At 41.7% G+C, this 27179-nt stretch overlaps 2 protein-coding genes, 1 long non-coding RNA gene and 1 pseudogene across 14 annotated transcripts in view; 2 read left to right on the top strand and 2 right to left on the bottom strand.

Annotated features, from left to right (window-relative positions):
* GAS2L3 (growth arrest specific 2 like 3) overlaps positions 1-3408 on the bottom strand; it is a 39914-nt gene extending 36506 nt beyond the window's left edge. For 2 of the 6 annotated variants that reach the window (XR_013350854.1, XM_077846018.1), the window contains exon 1: positions 1860-2565. Coding sequence is in view for 1 of the 6 variants with exons in the window: in XM_077846018.1 (XP_077702144.1) it covers positions 1860-1887 (28 nt within the window). In the remaining 5 variants the exon portion in view is untranslated. Of the gene's footprint in view, positions 1-1859; positions 2566-2805; positions 2913-3358 lie in introns of those variants that run through there. The other 4 variants (XM_077846021.1, XM_077846019.1, XM_077846023.1 and 1 more) reach the window with 4 other exon arrangements.
* A 189-nt stretch (positions 3409-3597) lies between these two features.
* LOC144282417 (uncharacterized) lies at positions 3598-27179 on the top strand. Its single transcript, XR_013350858.1, has 2 exons — positions 3598-3957; positions 26641-27179. It is a non-coding gene; the product is annotated as an uncharacterized LOC144282417 (long non-coding RNA).
* Positions 10008-27179, bottom strand: part of NR1H4 (nuclear receptor subfamily 1 group H member 4) — a 110894-nt gene continuing 93722 nt past the window's right edge. For all 7 annotated transcript variants that reach the window (XM_077846027.1, XM_077846028.1, XM_077846029.1 and 4 more), the window contains 3 exons: positions 26613-26759; positions 12216-12329; positions 10008-10614 (listed from right to left, as the gene is read on the bottom strand). In XM_077846027.1, coding sequence (XP_077702153.1) covers positions 10376-10614; positions 12216-12329; positions 26613-26759 — 500 coding nt within the window. In that variant the 3' untranslated portion in view covers positions 10008-10375. The remainder of the gene's footprint in view (positions 10615-12215; positions 12330-26612; positions 26760-27179) is intronic.
* Positions 15418-17391, top strand: LOC144282415 (protein lin-28 homolog A pseudogene; annotated as a pseudogene).

Raw genomic sequence — 27179 nt, 5'->3', positions numbered from 1 at the left:
ACCTATCATGTGACTGATGGTCACAGTACTATAAATTCCTAAGATGGTTTCGACATCAAGGATGAAATTATCATTTAGTGCATACACTACATTTTATTACATTCTAGTTCTTTGGAAATTAGTAATTCATTGATAAAATAAGCAGCAACTTTCTGTTAAGACAACCTACTATGCAGCAACGTAGTAACTTAAGAAAACATTCTGTGTTTCTAGAAGGAGAAACACTAATGAAATGCAATTGCAAAGACTGCCTTATCTTGTAAGTAGGCCTTCTGAGGCATTTCTTTATGGCAGTTAAATTTCAATTAAAAATAGGGAAACTGGAAGTGAGATAAAGTCACTGACAGACTCAAGTTTCCTATTCTCTCAACTTCTATGTACGTCACAAGGTTCCTGAGGTATGAGGTGTACGAGATGTATCTGATATCAAAGTACACAAATCAAAGTACACAAAGCAATAGGTAATAAGAAGAGAGTAAAACACATACACACAGACATGTTACTGAAAGAAAACTATAACAATACATATTAGCCTTAATCCCTTACTTGCCTCATCAACAGTTGGCTTGAAAAAAATTACTAAAACAACTGAACTTTCTTAACTGCAAACTTGAGATTCACAGGTGACAGGTGAAAAAAAATAATAGAAGAATGTTGCATAGTGAAAACATAGTGAATACACCAAAGCTAAATGGGAAAATATAAATTAGGAAATATTACTTCTGAACTGGCCAATTCTCCAAACACCACTGAATCCACTTAGTTTTTTGTAATAGCACGTACTTTGGGACGCCTGGGTGGCTCAGTGGTTGAGCGTCTGCCTCTGGCTCAGAGTGTGATCCCAGAGTCCAGGGATCAAGTCCCACATCGGGCTCCCTGTGTCTGTGTCTTCTGCCTCTCTCTATGTGTCTCTCATGAATAAATAAATAAAATCTTTTCCAAAAAAATTAAATTAAAAAATAGCATGTGTGTTGCTGACAGTCTTCTCTTATCACACACTTTGATTTACCACCACAAATTATTTCTATTTTTTTAATTAATGAAATATTCAAAAATAAAACTATACCCATGGCAGAAATGAACCTGGGCCACACAAACAACTCTGTGCGAGATGTTATGTGACACCAGAAGTATAAACAAAGGATAGTCTGACACACAAACAAAGCGGGTTGGACTGAATTCCAGGTGGACTTAGGTTATTTGCTTTCTCTGAGCTTCAGTTTCCTCACCTGTAACAAGCAGTAAACACCAACTACATTACAGGATTACTAAAAGATTTCACAATAATATAAGTAAAGCACCTAAAACACATACTTGCACCGTCTAGGTAATAGTGTGTTTGATAAACAGCAACAGTGTTTAGTATGTGCCAGATACTGTTTTTAGTGCTTACAAGGTATTAAATTAATCAGTGAATGAGAACTCATCACTACTTCTGGTACTACCTTTACCTTCTGGGCCTCTCAGTCCTTTGGGTATAGCTTGAAACTTTTAATCAGAATTAAACAGCACCGAAATAATAACAGCTATGTGTCAGGCACTGTACTAAACTATTTATGTAGATTATTTCACTTAATCCTCACAACAATCCTCCCATCGATAAGGTAGGAACTATTATTAACCTTCTTTTACAGATTAGGAAATTTAGGATTAGAAGGATTAAATAACTTGCCTACGGTCACATTACGTGGTAAAGCCTGACTTCAGAGCCTGCATGCTTAGCAACTCTGCTATGCTAAAAAGAAATATTGCCTTTAATCCAATAATGTCAAAATAGACTATCCAGTGTCTGTTAATGAATTTTTGAAACAGATGAAATCAGACAACTTGTATCAGAATCCACGCTAGTAGATTCTCACCAGTTTCCACTTCTTCACTCGAATCCATCCCAGTCTGCTCCCAAAGGAAATCTGAGGTTGTGAGAATTCCAATCCTTAATTAAGTGCCAAGAAACATGGTCATATAGCAGGTCACCAACTGCTTATCTTCTGAGAAAGCAGTTATTAGCGCTCTTGGTACAAACGGAACAAAACACAAGGTGTGACTCGGCCTGGGCTTCACTTAAGGACGGAATCAGCAACTCAGCCACGCACAGCACAAAGCACTCTTAAATCCAGGAAACTCCATTTGAAAAGATTGGTTGGGAGGCAGGAGTGGCAGCGTGAGGGAGGACGCCTTCCGAAAGTTTCTCCAGGTTTCTGGGCGAACTACAAAGCCTTCCCTCTAGTTTACAGCTCAGCCCCCAGGGCAGCCCTCCAAACTAAGGGGTGCGGCCGGAGCGCAGAGCCCCGCCCCAGCCGGACCCGGAGGGGAAGGCGCTGTCAACCTCGCCAGAGGCACCCAGTCGGGGAGCGCCGCTCCCTCCGAGGTGAGTGACTTCACTAATCCTTACAGAGGGTGAGTCGAGAAGCCGAGCGGCCCTAACCGTGCCAGGCGCTGGGGGTGAGGGTGCCCCGGAGCCCTTCAACCAGCGTCAGGCTCCGCTCCCCCCGATTCTGAGGCAGAGCGGTTACGGCTCCAAGCCTGCTCCGGCCGACGCGGTCCGCACCTGCCCCCCGGCCCAGCACACCTGCAGCCGCAGCGCCGCACCGAGGCGGCGGGAGAGGGCGGGCGGACCATCACCCTGACAGCCCCGGGGGCCAATCCGGGGGCGCGGCTGCCGCCGCAGGCCAACCGCAGGGCGTCCCGGGGACCCCGCCGAGCCAGCGCCGGGGGTCCCTCGAGGCCGCAGACGAAGGCGCGGCAGCCCCAAGGCGGCGAGGAAAGGCTCGCGAGAGAAGAGAAGGCCAGCAGGGAAGGACTCACCCGCCCGGGCCCGGAATGGTCACTTCTCCCCGCGGGGCGACATCTCGGTTCCGGCCGCGAAGCCCGCCCGCCTCTGACCCGCCGCCGCCGCCGCCGCCGCCCGCCGCCTGGTTCGAAAGGACCAATGGGAAGGCGGGGGAGGGCGCGGCCGCAGGCTCCGCCCCGGGCGGGGGAGGGCGCGGCCGCAGGTCCCGCGTCTCCCTCCCCCCCCGCGCCCCGGGCCTCCGGGAGCGCCCGAGCCCCGCGCGCACCTCACTGGGCCGGGGGCGCCCGCCTGCCGCCGCCCGGAGTCTCTCACGTCGGGGGGCCAAGCCCCGTTCTCCACCTAAAGGCAAGGTAGCTCCTCGGTGTCACGGACCGAGGCCCCCCGGCTGGCCCCCCGGCGACCGCCACAGCCTGGACATTTGTCCCCGCAGACTCGCAGGGTGGAGGTCGAGGGTGTGGCCCTGAGTCTCACCCTGATGTGTTGGGAGCCCCCGCCACGCCCCGACCCGACCCCGAGCCCCGGAGATCTGGCTGTCGGGGGGCGCCCGGTTTCCGGAGACAAACGCACCCCACAGGAGTCCCTTCCCGAGGGAAGTCTCTTCCCGGAGTCGGTGTTGAAAGATGCGGAGGGCTGCAGCTGCCAGCCCCAGCTGTGGGCGGACACGGGGCGCTGGCGCGGATTTCAGGAAACACACAGAAACCAACCTCATCCTGATGAGGGAGACTTACTGGCCCAGACGGCCGAGATAAAGCAGAAACTGCACCTCCATGTAGAAGTGCATAGGTCCCTGATAACTGTAAGTGTAATGTGACTTGTAAAGGGGCGGGGGGGGGGGGGGTGTCAGTGGCCAAAAGCCTGAAGGCCCACCCAGATCCTTCCCCTTTTAGTTTGATTTTGTGAGATCACCTCACCTCTCTGGGCCTCAGTTTCTCATCTGTAAAATGGTCGACCTTCTGTTGACCTGGAATGATGTTCTCTCTCTAGTGTTTATTCCTTCCTTCGTTCATTAAAAACCCTGAGGGGGTCCTGCTGCTGCTCTGCGGTGGAAACGAAAATGAAGAAGATTCCACGAAAATGAAAAAGACGGTGCCTGCCTTCGAAGTGCTCAGCAGCCTGAAGGCTCAATGGAGGTCTGCAAAGGAAGGAACACCTGACAGCCTTGGAAGGTGATGGTCAGAGGTTTGAAAGGAGCCGAGAGTTTTGAAGGATAATTAGGAATCTGACAAGAGCACGGATAATTGGGAATAAGGAGTGCTTTCCAGGCAGAGAGAACACATAGTTCCAGAGATATGAGAGCACCTGAAATGTTCCTGGAATAATAGTTTTGAGAGACTAAAGATTGGAGATTGAGAGATAGATCAAGCTGGAAGAGTAGGCACCGATGAAAGATCTGGTAGATGCTGAAGAGTTTAGAATTTTTCTTGCAATCATTTGGGATTGGTTATAAAAAAAGGAGTGGTAGGATGGTGTGTTTTAGGGAAACATTTTTTTCAAGGATTTTTGAAGAATGGAATGAGACTGGTGACAATTCCAAAAACTAAATTCAACAATTACCTAAACTAATTCAAAAGAGGTGGAGAGAAAGAGGTCTCTGGAGATACCTAAGAAAGCTGACTTACCTGCATTTTGGTTTGGGGTGTGTTCAGTCTCAAGTGTGAGAGGAGCATGCAGGTAGGGGTGGGTGTTCAGAAGTGGTTTAATTGGTTGGGGCAGGAGACACAGATTTGAAAAGTTAATTCACAAACATCGTTGAGTGCTTGCTCTGCACCAGACTCTGCCCCAGCAGGAAGGGTCCTGTTCTCACAGAGCTTATACTCTGGGCTGGGCTGTAAGACGGTCAGCCAAAACTTGGCATGTCCTGGCAGTTGAACCTGACACCCTTTCATGGTTGCTCCTTCTTTTTTACTGAAGTTGCTCCCAGAACCCTTTGGTCCCGCCATCTGCCATAGATCAATTTTCACCGATTGTTCAAATAAATGTATGTTTTACAGTATTTCTGTTGAAAACTAAGGACAGTTTGTCATATTCCTTCATGTAGCCAAATTTCAAAGTGGAGTTGTAGCTTTCAATTGGATTTATTGAGTACCAATATCAGAACCTGTACACTTTTCTATAAAACTTTAAGAGTTGTTTGATGAGCCAATAGTTAACATTTTTTTCCTACATGCATACTACATGCATAAACATTTAAATTCCACTTATTAAAAATTGAAAGTATGCTATACTCCTATATGTACATGAGCGTCCTTTCTCTACCGCCCCATCCCACTTAATATTTCTAAACCATTTACTGAAACTTTGACATATTTTAGGGTATTTTATGCTTGCTTTCCTTTTATTCTCATTGTCTATGTGATTTGTCTTGGTAACTTATGTACCTTATAAAGATATGACAGGAGGAAAATTAATCTGCAATCAGAAAGTCTAAACAAATCTCCTCTCTTTAAGCCCATATCCCTGACTGGTTAGAGATATATGTTGGCGGAGAACTCCTACCTCAATTATTTGATTCTTGTTGCTTTTCCCTTCTGTATAGGAAGGAAGGAAGTACTCGTGTTGCTTTCTGAACCTCATTTCTACATCAGCTCTCAGTACCCCTCTCCTTCAGTGCACTCACCATCTTACCTATCTTGATTTTAACACTACAATTAGTAATTGAGGGTTCCACCTAATGAGGTGAAATCTACTTTCATGTGTAGATTTTCTAATTGGTGGTTAGGCTAATACCTATACTTTAGAGGTTCTTATTTTACTGGAAATTACCATGGTTGCAACATACAGAGCAAGACTTGCCCGTCATTTTCATCAGGTGACAAAGTCTAATAGATGTGACTTTGCCAGGATTGTGAAGGTGTGCCCCCACTTTAAGAAAATGCATGCTTGGAAATCTAAATTTTAAGTTATTACATTGGAATGATCATTGATCCGACTAATCAAATAGAAGAGCCTCTCAGAAACATATATGCCTTGGATGTTGAGATATGATTTGGCTTTTTCACAGCCCTGCAAAGAATTACTTAAAACTGCATTGCATTTTAAAGCAACTGCATTGCTTAAAACATACTGTAGTGACAAAAATAAACAAAAGTGGATTAAGGACTTAAATGTGAGACCTGAAACTATCAGAATTCTAGAAGAGAGCACAGGCAGTAGTTTTCCTTACATCAACCATACCAACATTTTTCTAGATATGTCTCCTGAGGGAGGGAAACAAAAGCAAAAATAAACTATTAGGACTACATCAAAATAAAAAGCTTCTTCAAAGGAAACAAAACTAAAAGGCAACATACAGAATGGGAGAAGATATTTGTAAATGACATGTCTGATAAAGGTTAGTATCCAAAATATATAAAGAACTTCTACAATGCAACACCAAAAAAATAAAGAATCTGATTAAAAATGGGCAGAAGACATGAATGGACATTTCTCCGAAGAAGTACAGGTGACCAACAGAAACATGATAAGATGCTCAGCATCACCAATCGTCAGAGAAATGCAAGACCACAAAGAGATATCACCACACACCTGTCAGAATAGCTTAAGTCAGGGCACCTGGGTGGTTCAGTTGGTTAAGCACTCTCAATTTCAATTCAGGTCATGATCTCTCTGCTGGGCATGGAGCCTGCTTAAGATTCCCTCTCCCTCTCCCTTTCCCTCAGTTCCTTCCTCTATAACCCAAGAAAGAAAGAGAAAGAAAGAAAGAAGAAAAGAAAGAAAGAAAGAAAGAAAGAAAGAAAGAAAGAAAGAAAGAAAGAAAGAAAGAAAGAAAGAAAGAAAGAAAGAGAAAGAGAGAAAGAAAGAGAGAGAAAGAGAGAGAGAAAGAGAGAGAGAGAGAAGAAAGAAAGAAAGAAAGAAAGAAAGAAAGAAAGAAAGAAAGAAAGAAAGAAAGAAAGAAAAGAGAGAGAGAGAGAGAAGGAAAAGAAAGAAGAAAAAAAGAAAGAAAGGCTAAAGTCAAGTAGTCAAATACAGAAAGAACCACAAGAGATTCAAGAAGCAACAAGTGTTGGCAAGGATGTGGAAAAAAGGAAGTCTCATGCACGGTTGGTGGGGATGCAAACTGGTGCAGCTACTGTGGAAAACAGTGTGGAGGTTCCTCAAAAAGTTAAAAATAGAACTACCACATGACCCAGTAATTCCACTGCTGGGTATTTACTCAAAGACTACAAAACCACTAACTTAAAAAGAAACATGCACCCCTAAGTCTATTACAGCATTATTTACAACAGCCAAGATACGGGAGCAGCCCAAGGGTCTATCAGCAGATACACACACACACATACATACATGTATAGTGGGATATTACTCAGGCATAAAGAAAGAATGAAATCTTGCCATTTTCAAGGATATGGATAGAGCTAGGGAGCATAATAATGCTAAGTGAAATAAGTCAGAGAAAAGACAAATACCCTATGATTTCACTCATTTGTGGAATTTAAGAAACAAAGAGAAAAAGAGACAAACCAAAAAAACTCTTTTAACTATAGACTCTTAACGATAGAGAACAAACTGACAGTCACCAGAGGGGAGAGAGTGTGGGATGGGTGACATAGGGGGTGGGGGTGAAGGGTACACTGTTCTTGGGGAGCACTGAGTAGTGTACAGAAGTGTTCAATCACCACATTGCACCCCTGAAACTCATATAACACCGTATGTTAAGTAATGCTGGATTAAAAAAAAACAAAAACATAGTTGTTAGAGGTTTTTTTGTTTGTTGGGTTTTGTTTTGTTTGCTTTTAATGCGTTTATTAGTTATTGTTCTGCATCATGTGGCTGCTGCTGCTGTTGCATTTAATGCTCTGACACTATTGAGTGTCAATCGATGAACACACCTTGTGTGAAGTACTGGGTAAAATTTGGGGGCAATAGAAGGTTTGATTTATTCCTAATTAACTATTCATTCAGGAGATAGCCTATTGAGAGCCTACTGCATTAAAAACAATACTAAGCTTAAAGAAATGTTACAGATTTACATGAACAAATATTTTGTGAAAGTAATTCAATGAGGTCAAATTTTATAACAACAGCTGTGATTAATGCTAAAATGTTATATCTATGTAGTGGATGGAATAGTGTTCCTTCCCCTATAAATCCCCCAAAATTCATGTCCATCTGGAATCTCAGAAGGTGACCTTATTTGGAAATAAGATCTTTACCAATTACCCGCTCCCCCCCTCAATTTTTATAATTTGCTAGTATGGTTTGCAGACCTAAAGAAAACAGTTTACTTACTGGTTTATTATAAAGTGTACAACTTGGTAAGTAATAGCCAAATGGAAGAGGCATAGGGTAAGGTATGGGAGTAGAGGAGAGGACCTGGAGCTTCTGTGCTCTCTCTAGTGTGTTCCATGCTCTTCACCTCAGTGTGTTCATGGACCCAGAAGTTCTCTAGATGCATCATTTAGGCATTTTTATGGAAAACCCATTACATAGGCATGACTGATTAAATCCGTGGCCATTGGTGATTGACCTCAACCTCTGGGATTGTCTCCCCATCGCGGAGTCTGGGAATAGGGCCAAAAGAGCCAGCTTTCTAATCACATGATTGGTTCTTCTAGCAATCATCACCCTTCCTAAAGCACCTAGAGCCCCTCCTTCCATCATCTTGTTAGCATAAACTCAGGTCTGGTTGAAAGCAGCTCGTTACAAATATAAGGTGCTCCTTTCACCCCATCAGGAAATTCCAAGGGTTTTAGAAAGCCCTGTGTCAGGAACTGGGAACAAAGGGCCTATATGTATTATTTTATCACAATTCATTTTCGTAAGCATTATTATTTGCCATTACAAAGTCTTACCTACATGAATGAATCCATACCTACGTGATTAACTCCTAGTTCAGTCTGTAGTGTGCCCCTTAATTCAGCTCATTCCCCATCACTTTCCCTACAAATGCCCTGTGATCTGGGAAACACCAAACCACATTCTGTTCCCCAAACCGAATCTCCTCCTTCAGGCATTCAGAAGCCGGCTTCCCTGTCTGATGTGTCCTTTCCTTACCACCTATCTCCCTTGAGGGGCCTGCAACTTCCCACTTTTCACCCATTAGCTAAATTCCTAGAGATCTTAGGCGCTGGTATCTACATTTCCAGATGGTGAAATGGAGGCTTGGGAAGGGTTTTGCCAAGGGTTGTCTCTCCCCAGATTACTTGTGCTTTTTAACACCTGCACCTCACCAGCCCCTGCTTGTGCTCCTGCCACCCTTGCATCCCGTTCCCTCTCACAGCCTCTATGGAGGTCCTGGCTATAGCCTTCCAAGCCCAGAGGAAATGCCACCTCCTCCTCCTCCAGGAGACTTGCCCAGTGAGCCCACAGAACTTGTCTCTGCACCTCTTTGCAAACCCCTCCAGGCCAGGACTGTGACCCTTGAGGGACCTTGTACTTAGTGGGGACTCAAGTCTTGTTGTTGTAGCAAGTAGAATCCAAGTAATGCTAGCCCCGCTTGTTCCCTTTCCCACCGTGTTTAGGACTTCAGGATGGTTCTAATATTTTTTTTTAATTTTTTTTGTTCTAATATTTTAATACAGAAAAACCTTTTGTGTGCTAAGCAAGCTCCATTTGTCTGACTTCAGCAGAAAGGGGTATATATAAGGCCATTGCTCATAGGAGGTGTTTTATGGTATTCACCCAAGGACGATGGGGAGAAGAATACAGCAGTGTGTAACAATGAATGAAGGAAATGAACTAATTCCTGGTTTGGGGGAAGTATACAACAGCTGTGCACCCAGCTGTAGAAGTGTTTTCCAAAAGCAAAACAAAACAAACCAAAAAAAAAAAAAAAAAACAGATTAATTATATGCACTGAAGCCAAAGTTAAATGCTTTTAAGAGACAAAAGGGAATATCCCATCACTGGAGTTATTTGCATTTGTAAACGCGGCTTCAAGACCCTAACTTTGGAAAGGGTTTGCTTGAGGGAATACTTTATTTGAGAATCATTAGCTTTTCTGAATGCTACTTCTTTGACTTCAAAGAAAATGAAATGATCTGAGGGCCATTACAAATAAATGAATATTCACCAGGGCTGCTTCTAGGATGAGAAAAAAAGAAATTTGTGTTGTGAGAGTTTATCTTTTTGTAAACTACCCATCACCACCACCACACACACACACACACACACACACACACACACACACACATGCCAAGCCCAACAGGATGTCATTCACCATTTAAAGAAATGAGTTTCTGTATTTTTCAGATTTTGTTCCAAGAGAAAAGCCTACTGCCATTATGTTCAGTTTATTGCCAAAATTGAACACAACTCTTTGATAAAATATACGTGATGATGTAAGATAAGAGCAAAATGAAGTTTTCCCTATCTCAACCGATGGAAGTGCAGAATGATCAATGGAGCGAGGCGAGCAGGACGGCCCGTTTGGACCAAAGAGTCCCTGAAGCCTTGTCAAATGCCATGCGGAGAAAGCAATGTTATCTAGCTCAGTATTTACAACTTTGGAAGTCGCATAATCACTGCATAAATATCCGCCAAAGTTCTTGCGTGAAACCAGGTACAAATGAAACAAAAAAAGTCATACATCAGACATATTGTGAGGAAAATGAAGCACTGGATGCTCTTGCCCTGCCAGACTCCTCACTGCACATCCCAGATTTCACAGAGAAGCGGGGTGAACTTGTGGTCATTCACTCTCCATGACATCAGCATCTCTGCATGGTGATGATTGAATGTCCGCAACTCAGTCAGGCGACCCAGGAGACAGGCAAAATGTTGAGGATTTTCAGGCTGATAAATCTTGCACAACTTTTGTAGCACATCGAGCAGGGGTTCCTGAAGCTTCTCTACCGCCTCCCTGTCCTTGATGTATTGTCTGTCTGTGTCGAGGATTAAAATAAAGTTCCATTTTAAAATTGAATTAAAATTAAATGGGTTAAAAAATGGGTTTTTGAGGAGCATCAATTTGTCATGATTATAGCAACAAGAACTTGCTTGCAATGCGACTTATAAGTGCGCGCTCTTAAATGTATATATTAAGTGTTTTAACGTGCTGAATTTTCACACACACACACACACACATATTTTCATGTAATCACAACTAGATCAAGATATAGAACATTTACTACTCCCCAAACTCTCCTTCCAGTCTGTGCCCCCAAAAGTGACCCATATGGTGGGTGTAGGCATCACTTCTAGTGGGTACATTCTAAGTAGCAGAACTGCCAGGCCACAGGGTAGGTATGTGTGGACTTTAGTATACAGAACCAAAAAGGTTTTCTTTAATTATTTGTTTTATGGTAAAACAAACAAAATGACCACTAGCTTCTGCCTCAATATTATGTGTAAGAATGGTTTAAAGCTAATGTTGAAATTATGCTTTACAAATCACGCACGTGGCATTACTCTCAGATAATTAAAATAATCCAAAAATACATGTGCAGAGATGTTCATTTTGACATTGTTTAAAACCACACACACACACACACACACACACACACACACACAAAATGGAAACATCCTATACGGCCAAAAACGGTAACCATCGTGTAAAGGATTGTACATCAACATGATGCATACCTGATTCTACAAACTTTCACTAATATAATCTCATTTTGAAAGAGAGAGCACATGGGCACAGCGAGCTCCATCTCACTACCCTGAGATTGTGGCCTGAGCCCGAATCAAGAGTCTGACGCTTAACCAAAGAGCCACCCAGGTGCCCCCATTACTGATATAATTTTTTAATGACATAGAAAAATAAACTAAAAAAAAAAAAGATAGTATGTTCCCTATTATGTTATAAAGTATGTGATTCCACTTAACTTCCTGTTCACATATCAATCCCTTAGAAAAGCCTTTTCTGTGGGCCTCTGGGTGGCTCAGTAGTTGAGCATCTGCCTTTGGCTCAGGGCATGATCCTGGGGTCCTGGGATCGAGTCCCACATCGGGCTTCCCACAGGGAGCCTGCTTCTCCCTCTGCCTTTGTCTCTGTCTCTCTGTGTTTCTCATGAATAAAAAAAGAAGATATATTTTTAAAAAGCCCTGCCCCCACTTTCTTTCCTTATATCCTCATCTTTATATATATTTTTTAGCATTACCACCTCCTGAAAAAGTATTTTTGCTTCCTCATTTATTGCCTTTCTCACCCCAGTGGAATGCAAGCCCCACGCAGCCATCTCCGGCCCATTTCTTTATTGCTGTCTCCCCCAACATCTGGAACCATGTTCAGTGCATAGTAGGTACTCAAAACGCAATTATTCAGTGCATGAGTGCGATGTTTAGGGAAAAGGGCTGAGAAGAACTGCATTGAAATTTTAACAATGATCTCCCAGGAGGGGTGGGATTATAGGGCCGTTTCCCAGTTTCTTTCTGCCTCTGTGTCGTTCAGATCTTCTCTAAGAAATGTTATTACTGTCATACTGGGGAGGAAGCAGAATAAACGAATGGCATAAAAATTAAAACACGGCAACGAAATTACCTGGAGAGAGGATGACGATTGCTGTAAGCAGAGCATACTCTTCTTGCGTCATTTTCAGTTCGGCAACACTTTTATAAAAACTAAACATGGGCGTTATGTACTCATCTGAGATACCTATGGGGAAGAGATGACAAATTGCAGAGGCATAAGACAATTTTCAGATGACGAAAGAGTGTAAAGCTACGAACACACTGTACATACACACACGGGTTAGGATTACACAAAATGAACAGGTAATTACTATATATCATGTGTCTAGTCAAAGGCAGGTCATATCAAAGAAGGTCAGTTAACAAAATCCTCAGAATATCACCTCCTTAGTGACTTGTGCATCCCTGATTTCAGCAGTGCCTTTGGTTGGGTCACTATGGCCTGATAATAAATGATACTGTTCTCAAATTGCCCCCCAAAAACCCTCTCAACTTCACCATTCTTTACATAGGGTTTGGTTAATCTTTTTAGTATAAATATCTATAATCAAGGTAGAGGTAGCATTTTAAACAACCAACCAAAAAGTTATTGATGTTAAGCGCAAAGGTATAAATGTCTCCACTTAATACATCAGCTAGGGTTCCTCTCACAGTTCTGCTGCCTACCAGGGCATTGGTACCTGGCCCTTCTCTTCAAAGTTGTTATGTCCAAAATCAAAAATAACCACGTACACAACTAAACTCCTCATCTTCTTCCAAATCCGTCCCTTTCTTGGTCTCCCCCTTCTCAGTGACTAATATCCTCACCCAGCTGCCCTGGCCTGACACCTGACACTCGGCCGTCTCTCTAACTCAGGCAGGTGCCAAGTCCTAGGACTTGACCTGCTGCCTTATTGGGTGCTCCCTCTCCTCTTCACAACACCTGGAATTGACTTAGTTTAAATCCTTATTTCTTTTCATCTGGATTCTGGCAACTGCCTGCCCGCCAATCCTTCTATCTTCAGTCCCAGAATCACAAAATTCAAATCACACCCTGTTTCCCCCAGTTCTTATAAACTTTCAAAAAGTCTCTGTTGCTTTTGTTATAAGTGTTCTCTTTTTACATGGGAAACTCCAGGCCCTGTCCCCTGCCGATCCCACCACCTGCTACTCACCTACATGGTAATAGTAGGATCCACGTGCTTTAAGCACTCATCGTGTATTAGGCACTATTTCCCAGCCATTATGCTAGAATTCCGAGCCTAATACCCCATAAGGTAGGTACTGAGAAGTCATATAATTTGCCCCAAGACACACAGTTGGTGAGAGATGGAGGCAGGATTCAAACCACAGCTAGCAGGCTCGAGAGTCCTGGCTCCCGGATGTCACTAGGCTGCACGACATTTCTATCACACAGCCTTGTCCAGCTACTGGGAGCTCCCTAAATAATCCACACTGCCCAATTTTTGTATTGTCTCTCCTTAGAACGTCCTCCGCCTCCTTGATCTAGCTTGTACCTCTTCATAATTGAAGATGCCTTTGTGTCACTTCCTCCATTCATTCAACAAGTATTAATTTTGTGCCTGTTCTGTGCATGGCTCCCATCCAGAAGAGCTTCGACTGGGGAATTACAGAGAAAAAAAGGAGAACGAGGAAGAGGAGAAAAAAACCATGGGAATTAAAAAAATAAAAAGAAAAAAAGAAAAAGACAATGATGTGACTTATGGATGAATTAAGATGAACATGAATTTCCCAGAATTGGTCCACAATATATAGACTGTTCTCTTCCGTTCCAAATCAGACCTAGAGCCAGACAGCTTTGGCCAAACCAAACTAGAATACAGTTGGATTCCGGACACTAAGGAGCACGATTATCATCTAATGTGCTTCACAGAATCAGAAAGTCTGAATCCTTAGATTTAGAATAGTCTAAAGAGCTTTCCCAAACCCTGGCCTTCCTCTCTTTAGTTTAAATATCACATTTTTCTTCCCCTTTGACTTTTGATTCTTCCATTGACCCCAGTGGGCTCTCTTCACAACGGCGTCTTTGTTAAGCAACTTGGATATTACGTCACATGGAAGATTCCAGCTTCCACAGATTGAACCGAATACCCATGACCAAACTAGATATGAATTTAAAATGCCGAAGGTTGAAGTATGTGGGCCTGGGAATACCAGTCCTGGTTTCCAGAAAACAGGGAGGTTAAGAGTTAGGGAGCCAGCTCTGAGTTTGAAACCTGACCTATGACTTGACGAACGTAAACTCCATGAACCGTGGTTTCTTCATCTGTGAAATGTGAATTATAGCAATGGCATCATATGATATCTGCGGAGTGCTTAGCATGATGCCATGATAGAGTTTGATAGCAAACTCTCAGTAAATGTTAGGACAAATACTATTATTGTTATTCAGGAAATTGGATCAATTTTAGTTCATGAGTTCATTTTTAACTCAGTTCATTTTAATTTTAGTTAGATTAAGGTCACTTACTTGCGTATTTACAAAGCTACATTTTTGTTTTGTTTTTACCCTCTGCACTTCCCCAGAGATGAATACAAATTGGTTGATCAGTGATTTGCTTCAGGATTTTTCTAGGTATTAAAGCTAAAACTAAGATCTATATTTTAGATATATATATTGAAATATTTTTCAATTTATTTTTTTATATATAAATTGAAATATTTTTCAATTTATTTTTTTTAAAGATTTTATTTATTTATTCATGAGAGCCACACAGAGAGAGAGAGAGAGAGAGAGAGAGAGAGAGAGAGAGGCAGAGACACAGACAGAGGAAGAAGCAGGCTCCATGGAGGGAGCCCGACGTGGGACTCAAGCCTGGGTCTCCAGGATCATGCCCTGGGGTGAAGGCAGCGCTAAACCACTGAGCCACCCGGGCTGCCCTCTTTTTTACTTTAAAAAAGAAAAATGGCATCCGTCATTTGTGGCTACCTGAAATAATAACTCACAACTACACTATTTTTTAAAATGGTAAACAAAGATTTGGTGATAATACTAAAAGTGGTTGATTTGAAAATATTTAATTTTTATAAATCATCTTTGACTACCTAATTTCCTATCTTGTCTTTCTAAATCCCCATTAACCTTCCAAAAATGTCACCTCTGTTAGCTAATTACAGGAAAAAAATGAGGTAAAGAAATTTGTTACAATTGTTCGTGTTGTACATGTTGTACAAGCTGACAGTGAATAAAGTGAAAATGTGGAAAATCATAGAATTTTAAGTCACAGACATTTTTCTAAAATTTGAATTTCCTTCCTTTTGCCTCCAGACTTCTCTGGGGTCAGCAGCCACCCCACCAGGGGCCCGGGGCCACGGGTTCAGCTGATTACCATGGGCTCTGTGGCAAACCAGCAGTTTGCAGGTGGCTGGGCCAAGGCACCAGAGGAGGCCGCTGCTCCTGTGTGGTGCCAGCATCTGTAAGTGGCTCAACGTGCGCATGGGGTTCGGCTTCCTGTCCATGACCACCCGCGAGGGGAACGTGCTTGACCCTCCCGGTGGATGTCTTTTTGCACCAGAGCAAGCTGCACATGGAGGGCTTCCGGAGGGTGAGGCGGTGTAGTTCACCTTCAGGAGTCTGCTGAAGGCTTAGAATCTATCTGGGTCACCGGGCCTGCTGCAGTATTTGTATTGGGAGTGAGAGGCAGTCCAAAGGGAGGAACATGCAGAAGCGCAGATCAAAGGGAGACAGGTGCTACTGTGGAGGTCTAGACCACCATCCAAGGAACGCAAGCTGCCACCCCAGCCCAAGAAAGGCCACTTGTGCCAGAGCTTCAGCCATATGGTGGCCTCGTGTCCACTGAAGGCCCAGCAGGCCCTCAGCTCGCGGGGAAAGCCAGCCTACTTTCAGAAGGAAGAAGAAGAAGGGATCCATAGCCCTGCCCTACTCCCAGAGGCCCAGAATTGAGCTACAGTGGGTGGGGGCAATTCCTTTGTGATCAGGAAGTTTGGGGGAGAGAGTGGAGAAAGTGGGGACAAGGTGGGTAGGGGGCAGCTGGCTCTGCCATGTATCTCAGGCCGGGGTCCCACAGCATCACCCCCACTTCCCTCTTGGCAGGGTAGAGGGGAAGGGGTGAGGCAAATGAACTACAACCATGCTCTATCCAAATGCCTGTGAGGGTCTGGAGAAAATCCCTCCCCATGTGCTTTACCTGAGTCTCCACCCTCAGATCTCCAGCTTTTGAAAGTGGCCTGGATAGGGAAGTTGTTCTCCTTTCAAAAAAGGACATGTAATAATAATTTTTCCCAAGCCAGAGTGTAGAGATAAAGCATAAGACCAGATTGATGGGCTCAACCCACAAACCACTATATTCTGTGGAGAGGGAATCTCTAAGGGGTAAGGCAGGGTTTTCCCACATCTTGTCTCATAATCCACTCTTGGGATAGGGTACTGAAGACTGTCCCAAGCAATGGGTTGTGACAGTAGCCACAGGGATTGTTGGGGGAATAGCGACAGACCTCCTGCTCCCAAGCTTAATCCCACCCCATCCTGGGCCGATAGGATTTTATTTGTTCCCTTAGACAACCGCACCTTGGGCCCCACTTTCTCCAGGATGCCAACTGTACTAGCTGTGTGCAAATGATGTATCTTGTGCATTTTAACTTTTTTCTTTCATAATATGAATATTCTGGTTTTTGTATTTTTGTGTATTTTAATCTTAAGGACCTCATTCCTACACTGTGTTCTCAGGTACATGAGCAATCTCAGGGATAAGTCAGCAGCAGCTCCAGGTCTCACAGCAGGAACACTTTTTTGTTTTATCACCAGGGAGAACAACTATCTGGAGTGCATAGCCTATTGAACTACCTCATTTTTGCCAATTAGAGCTGGCTTTTCTGCCATAGTGTTCTCTTGAAACCCCTACCTTCAGTGTTCCATAGGAGAAGAGGTTTTAACTCAGTTGCCCCATGACTTGATGTCCTTCTACTGGAAGATTGGAAATTGGTCTGAACAGGAAAAGCTGGTATAGGAAGTAACATTAGGAGAGGCCACACCAGCTGAAAGGTGTGGAGGGGAAGCCAGGATTAGTCGAGGGTTGTCTATACGTGTAATAAAGGATTCCTGTTCCAGACTTCTAATCTCAGGGCACTGGACTCATTTTACATACCAGATCCATCCTTTGCTGGATTGGGCTAGGCATACCATGCACAACAGGGTGTGCATGTGTGTGTGTGTGTGTGTGTGTGTGTGTGCATGTGCGCACATGTTTTAAAGATGAGTTGGTAAGGATAGGTTTAAGAATAATAACTCTAGGGCAGCCCCAGTGGCTCAGCAGTTTAGCGCTGCCTTCGGCCCAGGGTGGGATCCTGGAGACCCAGGATCGAGTCCCATGTCGGGCTCCCTGCATGGAGCCTGCTTCTCCTTCTGCCTGTGTCTCTGCTTCTCTCTCTCTGAGCCTCTCATGAATAAATAAATAAAATATTAAAAAAAAAGAATAGTAACTCTAGAACCCATCTTGAGCTGCCCAGAGATGGGGTGTATGAAGCAAAGGCTAACTTTCTTAACCTTTATAAATTCTGGGCTTTTCTTGTTGGCTTCCAGGGAGACCATAAGCCATGGCAGTGCCTAGAGCCAGTGTCTTGCCCTGCTGCAGTGGTGATTAGTGTCATGGTAGCTAAAGGATAAAAGAAGGTTTTATTTAATATGCTGTGAGATCACCACAAACCTACCTCACTGTGTTGAAATGGGGCAGATGCAATAGAACACATTGAGTGATATGCGTCTGATCCTGGGTTCTTGTCTCCCCTGCTTGCTGCCCCCTCTAGTGATTGTATTTGTCTGGGTTTTTTTTTTTTTTTAATTTATTTATGATAGTCACAGAGAGAGAGAGAGAGGCAGAGACACAGGCAGAGGGAGAAGCAGGCTCCATGCACCGGGAGCCCGATGTGGGATTCGATCCCGGGGCCTCCGGGATCGCGCCCTGGGCCAAAGGCAGGCGCGAAACCGCTGCGCCACCCAGGGATCCCTTGTCTGGGTTTTGTCGATCTTCATGAATAGCTGATTGGGTGGCCTGGTTTGTGTACATATAATGTGTTGGTCTTCTCCATGTTCTTCTGGGGTTTTATTGTTTACAAACTTCTTTTTATATTGAGAAAAATAGCCAAATCATCTTTGACAAAAGGTTCTGCACCAGGAAAAGACACTGGAACATAGCTTGGTGACCCCTCTTGAAGTGTGGCCGCCTTGGACTATCCTTTTGTGTTCCCTTCCCGTATTTCCTTTTTTGAGCCAGATCTTCTGTCCTAAAAACTTGACTCCTACTTTACCTCTCTCCCATCCCCCCTCCCAAGAAAAGGCCCCACACATACAAATTTCACATTCTGAAGAAGCAAAGAACACTTCCTCCCTTGTTCCCAATCTCCTGTGTCAAGACCATTCTTTGATGTGATTCATACTAATACACTTGTATTTGGATGGAACAAACCTATTTTAATCTCTCCAGTCTGAGGGAGAGGGAAGCAGAAGCAATGAGAGGGGACTTGAATGTAGAAAGTAGGGTCAGGAGACCAAGAAAGGAAGATGAATGTATATCCAAGTCACTAAGGAACTTTTATGCAGGTACAAGAAACTTCTGTCAACGTGGCCGCAAGATTGTTTAATAGGAGACGGATGAATGTTAACTCATATTTACTGCTAGAAACCAAAGCTTTGTGTGAAATCTTGAACTTATTGGGGTCGAGGTGGGTGGTAGGAAAGCTTTACCTCTATTCTTAACCTGATTCCTTCCCCTCATTTCTAAACTGCAAAAGACTGAGCCCTCTTGGGCTTTAGTGACTCCATCTCTGGGGAGTGTTTATTTGATGGTTGATGTTGCTGTGCTGGGTACTTCCTTTCTCACTTGCTATTGTCTTGTAACACACATGCTGACCCTTCTCCCTTCTCTCTTTACCTTGGAAAAATACAATGAATAAAAACTTATTGGTACTGAAAAAATTTTTTTGAATTTCCTACAGCATGGATCAAATATAAATCTGCTTTTATAATTGGAGTTAATAATGAGAATTAACCACAGAACGGTCAACAAAAGAGTGTCTTAAGTGTTTATGGACCAGCAACTTCTAACCTAAGAAATGTAACAATAATATCATTCCAAAGGGGCAATCTCTTCTTGTTTTCTTGCCTCCTCCTTTCTGGAGATTGCTGAGTTTCTTTTTCTTTTTTTCTCTTGTGCCCAATAGCTGACTTTTGGCCACACGGGGGGGCTATTTTCTAACTTAACAATAAAGACGACTGCGGCAAAGTTCTTTTTAAAAAGTATGTTTCTACTTCTCTGTTTTTCCTTTTTTAAAAAAAGAGGTATGTAATTGATACATTAATTGTTCAATAATCAGAAATATTCTTTGGGAGAAAAATTATTTGCTAGAATAAACTCTTATGCTATTTTAAGTTATTTTGAATGTAAATGTCACTTACTTCTAACGAACTTCCAAGTTTTTTGGGAACAAAAATAAAGCAGAGGGATGTGTGTGTGATACAAGAATACCTATTGTAAAAGACACAATTCCTGGAATTTTAAATACCTCTATATGATGTATTATAGTTGATGGGATCAAGAGAGGCCAAGAATCTTATTTAAAAATGATGCTTTCTGGGAATGCCTGGGTGGCTCAGAGGTTGACCGTCTGCCTTTGGCTCAGGGCATGATCCCGGAGTCCTGGGATCAAGTCCCACATTGGGATCCCTGCATAGAGACTGCTTCTCCCTCTGCCTATGTCTCTGCCTCTCTCTCTGTGTCTCTCATGAATAAATAAATAAAATCTTTTTAAAAAATAAAATTAAAATAAAAATGTTGCTTTTTGCTCAAAACCATGTAAATTTGACAACTTTCTAGAAATGACAGCACCCCATAGCATGGACGTTATGGTCTATGTCTCTGACATGGCCTACAGAGCAATGTTTGCCTTCTGCTTTCCTTTCTAACTGAGCTCCCTCCATGCCAGTAGTTTCTTTAGGAGCTAACAACAGCAACTCTTGGCTCCTGAAGCCGATTCGGATCACTGTCCACACCACTCATCTACCTTCTCCTACCCCCACCCCACCCCCACGGCCATGTACTATGGCAGAGGCAGACTGAAGCTCTAGCCCAGGACCCGGCCACTGTTGGCCTCATCTTCCTTGTCAGAGGTTGGGGTAGTCAGCAACAGTACAATTCTAGCCAATGAGATGAAGTGGAGTCTACTCCCGGAGCTCTCAAGAAAGAGGCCTATATTCACGAAGAGGTCATTGTGTTTCCTTATTAAGTTTCTTTTCCCCTTGGCCGTTTTTTGCTGCCTGGAAACGAGCTGGCCAGGAAGACAATCAGCCGGAGGGTAAAGCCAATACATCAAGGATAGTACAGCCCAAATTTGAAAAAGATTTGTCTTTCTGATAAAGCGTTGAGCTCCCTAATTAACCAGTTCCCCTGCCACCGTTCCTCTGGGTTCCTCATTTGAACTAATGTCCTTACTATTTTTAGGCCATGTTAAATCGGATTTTCTGTTATCATCAGCCAAGACTATCCTAACAGATAGTTCCTCTGACAAATAAGATACATTTTTAATGTCTTCATGCTTTTTTGCCTGAAATGTAAGGCAGGATTCCTGTGAGGCTGGGACACATCACTCATGTTTCAAGGTGGCATTCAAATTTTGCTTCCTCTGTAGAGCTTTCCCTGTCATAGTAAAGCAGAATCGAATCAGTTGCTTTCTTCTCCAGGTTCATTTCTATTGCATCCGTCACAATTCATAATCTCTCCTTCCCAATAGAGTGTGAAATGTCAGAAAAAATTCTATGAGAACAGGAACCAATGCTGTATTCCCAATGCCTGACACACTGCCTGACCACTCAGGGGTGCTCCATAGAGGTTTCTCATTCATCTCTGTATCCTCTGTAACTAGCATCCTGCCCATGGCATGGCAGAGATTCTCAAATGTCTGTTAAATTGGGCAACATTCAGTTTTGCTAGTTCCTTGCAGTGAAGGTGACATAGTTCTGAGACATGATGGGGCAAGGGATGCCATTAAGACCATGGAATCATTCCCATGGTGTTAAGAGATTGGACCCTACCTCTATTTCAACTGCTAAATTCTATCCAGCGAGGCATTTGTGCCATACATTGGGCCCTAATTAAAAAGTGGCCATCAAATTAACAATTCAAAAAGTAACTACTTTCAATATAAGATATTTAATTGGAAATTTTTAATAAATAACATGCTTCCCATTAGTCCTAGTGGCTAAAGGTTAGCTGCTAAATTAGATCTCTCTGGTGCTTAGGAGTTGCCAGGGTTTGGACCATCAAGTTCCAGATTCATCCCAACACAATTCACCAATTTTTGTATACCACATGTATGCCAGGCACTGTGATAACGTTGGGAATAACCTTCTAGCAGTAAACAGATTAATAGAAGCAGATACATAAATAAACACATAATGTCCAATACTGGACAAGTATAAAAGGCTTAGGGAATAGAGCTAAGAGCCAGTGAAAATGCTAACTCATATATTAATTTATTATTTTCTCTTATTTTTTTAAAAAAGGCTTTTTTTGTACACTTTGAACCCCAAATTTGTCCATGCCAAAATTACTACACAATCACTTTGAAAAACTAAATGAGGTTTAAGAACTCTAAATTTTGACATTTACTTTTCTTATAAATATTCTGGGTTTTTTCGTTCTTAACATTTCCAACCCTTTTTCCATGGTTAGTATCTTAACTGATAATCAGCCTCCATCAGCTTCTTTAGAAAAGTTAGTTCTTACAATTGTTTTCATTTGTTGCCAAAGCTAAACCAATGAAATCATGTGTATTCAAAGAGCAGAAAAACAGGCACAGTATCCTGCACAGAGCACACTTTACTATGTGACTATAAACTAGCCACAACTCCATCACGCTGATAAGGTTCACTCATTTCTCTGACACCTTCGCCCGGATTCCACTCACTTTACCATTTACTTAAAGCCAACTTCAAGTCCCTACCTGTTCCTTACACATTCTTTCTCAGCCAAAGGGCAGGAATCGTGTTTTGGTAGGTCTGCATTCCTATGAACCTATGGTAGAGCAAATATTAGACCTTGGGGAGTGACGGGTGCACTATACAGAAAGAGCACTATGCTTTGAGTTGGATCACCTGCTTTCATCTCCTGGCAATCTGCTGATTAGCAGTGTGACACTGGGCAGGCCAGTTAGCTTCTCTAAGCCTGTTTCTTCATCTATATAATAGGAGCCTAACACCCACCTTTAGGGACCACTGAGAATACGGACATGATGAGGTGTACAAAAGTAAACCATTGCAAAATCGCAAGACATATTGCCATCCTGAGAAAGACAAATGAGTTGAATATTTCATGTATGTCTGTTATGGGAATTAAAAAATGGCCAAAGAATACCATCAATTTCAGAGATACTTATATTTGAAGTTAATAGAACAAGTTGCACTGTTCTGTGAAAAGTTACTGCTCAGTTCCTTAATGTTAAAATGTAAACTCATTCAACGTTAGCAATGTCAGCCCTGTCATATTTTATCATATGATTATTCCTATTTTTAATGAATATTTCAGCTTTAAAACCTAGTTTGCATAATACTACTTTAGGAATAATGTAATTGAAGGACTAGAATCACATAGAAACAACCTGACTATGGGTTATGTCAGATATAAATGTTCTGAAGCCTCAATTAACATAAATAAACACTATAACCCTCATTAAGTAAATGTATCTCAGGAGATAGTACTTTTGTTTATGTAATTGGAATTTAATAATAGCAAACAAAAGAGTATGAATTTGAAGAACAAGCAAGGAAATTTCACATTATATTCTTTAAAGAGTTCTGCAGGCATAGGCGGGGCAACTGAGATGTTAACGTTTCTCTAGAATTAAATGTAAACTCGAAAGAAGAGTGTGTTATATTTGCATAAGAATAAAAAGTTATTCTGAAAGGTCATCTTGTGAGTTCAGGTTTTTATGTGGTGTGTGGCAGAGGCAATGGTCTGAAAATCCACTGGGAGAAACAAATTCATAAATATTAATAAATGGAAGAAGCATCATTATAGATAATAAAATACGAAGCAGCATGCGAGTTTGGATGGTTTTCATTGTCACAATATGTGGTTGATGTTTGGGTAAAGTAATCTATTTATGAACTAGAGGCATGCATATTTATTTGTACAGTTCACATTCTACAAAACTTCATCCTTGAACTTTTCTGAAACTTGAAAAATCACAAGTTCTGAAATCTGTTAATTAAGCAAGGTGGGGTTTTTTTTCTTTTTTATTGCCTATTTTTAATCTGTAAGACTCTCACCATTTCTCACCTAGTTAGGGCATTGATCTCTTTATAGAGACCTGCTTCCTGTCTCAATCCCTCAAAAACTTCCTTCATATTACTGCTTGAAAGATCTTTCTACAGTGCTGCTGTGGTCGTGTTACATCTGTTCAAAACATTATGAAGACACTTCATGATATAAGAATGACATTAAACTATTTTCGTGGTGTTCAATGTCCTTAAGAATCTAGCAGTTACCACATTTCACCTTCATAAATACTATTTTTCAGCAATATCAAAGTATTCGTGAGTCCTTATACATGGGTGCTTTTTCACACGTCCATATCTTTGCACTTGCAATTTCTATATTATAATTTAATGGCTATATCTCTTGGAATGCCTTTCTCAGACTTTTGTGGCTTGACAAGTTCTAAACTATTCTCCATGATTCACTTGTCAACTTTGTAAGTCTTTTTGACTCACCAAGGAGATTCAGGGAAGGCAAGTGCATCTTTCTGCCTCAATTTCATTTTGTATACACGTCCCTCGTGCAGTTACACTGCATATTGTTTTAGAATCCTTTGCTTATACATCTTCCCCATTAGTCTGTAGGCCCCCAGAGGACAAAGACTATATTTCTTCATGTCCATACCCTCAATAATTATACACAGTTAGGCACAAAGCACGTATTCAGTGTATATTTGTTGAATAGAAAGATCTCCTTATTTGTGCCCATTGATTAATAAACTCATTTCTTGGGATGCCTGGGTGGCTCAGTGGTTGAGCGACTGACTTCAGCTCAGGTGATGATCCCTGGGTCCCACTGGGAGCCTGCTTCTCCCTCTGCCTGTGTCTCTGCCTCTCTCTGTGTGTCTCTCATGATTAAATAAATAAAATGTAAAAAAGTATTACTCATTTCTCCCTTTTAGGCAATGGGCATAAATTTTCAGTTAAGCAAGATGATATTGGCTATACTACATTGTACCAAGAGGCAACACTACTGTATTACACACTTACAATTTTGCTAATAGGGTAGATCTCATGTTAATTAAGTGTTCTTATTACAATTTTTAAAAATTCAAGATATTCAAGTAGTTGCCCAAATGACTGGCTAAACCAGCAGTCAGAAAAATTGGTTAGTTAAGAGAAGACAAGCAGTGAGACTTATAGAACTGGAGGTACCTTAGAGGTTACCTGAGCCAACCCTTCTTCTCTCTTACCCCCAGCCTCCTGGATGGCTGGACAAACAGATTAAAACACACACACACACGCACACACACACGCGCATGCACACACACTGTATACATTCCAGCACATGTAAAATAAAATCTGCCCAGCACCAGAATCCCTATCTCTTTATAATATACTGTCTTTCAAAGGGTGAAATTCTCCAACAATATGTTTCTCAGATCCTTTCCCTTCTCTCCATTTCTTCTGGGAGCGCATTCTTGAAACCTCTTGCCTCTTAAGAGGTATTTCCCACCCTAACTATCCTAACATTGCATTACATTTGTTCTAGTCGCTTGTAAAGGATAATACTTTGGAAAGAAAGGATCTGGAGACATCATTTCTTCTCTCATTCGTCCCTCCCTTCCCAATCCATATATAAAGTATCTTGGGAAAATAAAGATTTGTAGAGCATGGTTGATGTTTTTCCTCCCCTGCTTAAAATTCTTCAATGTCTTCCTCTTTCTTAGAAAATAAAGAATAAAGCCTTTAGCCTAACATTCAAGACCCTCAGTTATTTGATTCTAACTCTTAAAAGTTTTCTATTTCCCTTTGATGTAACCCTTAATCCAACCAACTCAACTATTCATTCTTCTATGTGTATAACCTAAGCTTTCTTGCCTCAGTCCTTTGTTTCTGCTGGTCCTTCCCTCTTGAACCTCCACCCTGAATATCCACATGTAGTGTCATCAAGGCTTAGCTTGCCAGTGAAATCTTCCCAGAGCCCTACCAAGTAGAAGTCACTCCTATCTCATTCTCTTCTACATTTTATTATAACTCTCTATATATAGTTCATGTCTTCCTAATAGACTGTAAGCTGCCTAGGGGAAAGAAGATGCCTGGTTCCTTGCTTCACTGCCTCCACAGTACCTTGCCCTTAAATATATTTTAAGCTAATAAATCAATGGATATACAGGCATGATTCATCTTCTTAAAATGTGTATTCTTTAAATCTGCCAATGATGATAATTATGCTTTCAGTGTTGGAGAAGAAAACACAATGACTACAGGATGGCTGCTTTTACAATATAACTTCCAATTTTTCAATTATTTTTCTTATATCACAAATGCAGAACTGATTTTATAAGTACTTACACTTGTTCTAGTCACTCGTAAAAGGATAATACTTTGGAAAGAAAGGATCTTGAGACATCATTTCATCTCATTCATCCCTTCCTTCCCAATCCATATATAAAGTATCTCAGAAAAATTAAAACTTACCCTATTTTAAGACTCTTTTAAAATAAATTGCACAGAGTTCCTGGAAATTTATCCCAATGTCTCTTAGCTTTTTCTTTCTTTTTTTTTTTTTTCTTAGCCCTTTCTGTCACAGTATTCCTCCACAAGAAGTTCAACTCATACTATTATTTCATTTTGTCTCTTGAGAGGCAGTATAGCATAGTGGTTTAGACACAAGGCTCGAAATCAGGTTTTCTGTAAGTCTCTGGGAAAGTTATTAACCATTCTCTGTGTCAGTTTCCTTGTCTATTAAATTTGAACAATAATAGTACTTATTTCGTAGGACTTTGCAAGGATTTGATGAAATCCTATATGTAAAGTATTTAGAACAGTGTCTAAAACCTAGTAAGGGATGTATAAATATTGCTACTAATAATTCTTTTATTTTGCTTTGAATAGAGATGGATAATAGTTTGATCCATAGTCATTCATACATGAGGGTTTTGGAACAAATGAATCTTTCTTCTGGACTGATAATCCCAGCTCCTGTATGCTATGTTTTTTTACCAGACTAGTTTTCCAAACTTTTAAAAATTTACTCCTTTGGTCCTTAATATAGGGCAAAGAGTATTTTTAGTATTTTGCTAATACAACCCTCTGAAAGCACCACCTATTTAACACATATCTTTTTAGAGCCGTTCATCCATACTAGTCACAATGGGCATTTAACTTTGCATAGGATAGGCAAGAAGCCTGCCTTCATGGGATGTACAAATTCTAACTTGGAGTGGCAAACTCTTTATCACTAACCAAATCACTTACCACTCTTCCGAATTCTTTCTTCCAATAGGTCAGCATGTCCAGCTGGAAGTTTTTTATTGAAAATCTCAGCTGAACGGAGGAACATAGCTTCAACTGCAGACCCTTTCAGCAAAGCAATCTGATCTTCGTGGTCCAAAGTCTGAAATCCTGGATGAAGATGATAATCAAATCAATATCAAAAAATTGTGAATGCCATATAGCAATATTTCATCATCGCTATCATCCCCATTGATAAAGCATTTCCATAAAGTGATTTTATAATTGTTTTAAAATTGGGTAGTCAGGCTGGGTCATTATCTATTGTTCTCTCCCAAACAGAAGCTGACTTTTATTTTTAATGAGTAGGATTTGTCGAACAAGTTGGTTAAAAAAGAATGGCAGATCCACACCAAAAATACATATCATGGCAGAACAGGCTGATGCAGATGAAGCAACCCTCAGAAATTAGAAGAAATCAGATTCTCTTTGAGCCATTATATTAATCACATCTGATGTCACAGGGTCAACTCTATAGAATGGAAGCATCCACAAACAAGAATAAAAATCTTTACATGTATCCAGACATTA

Source organism: Canis aureus, chromosome 13 (assembly GCF_053574225.1).
Source record: "Canis aureus isolate CA01 chromosome 13, VMU_Caureus_v.1.0, whole genome shotgun sequence".
In the NCBI taxonomy this organism is placed as follows: Eukaryota; Metazoa; Chordata; class Mammalia; order Carnivora; family Canidae; genus Canis; species Canis aureus.
This window is presented reverse-complemented; position numbering and strand designations above follow the sequence as displayed.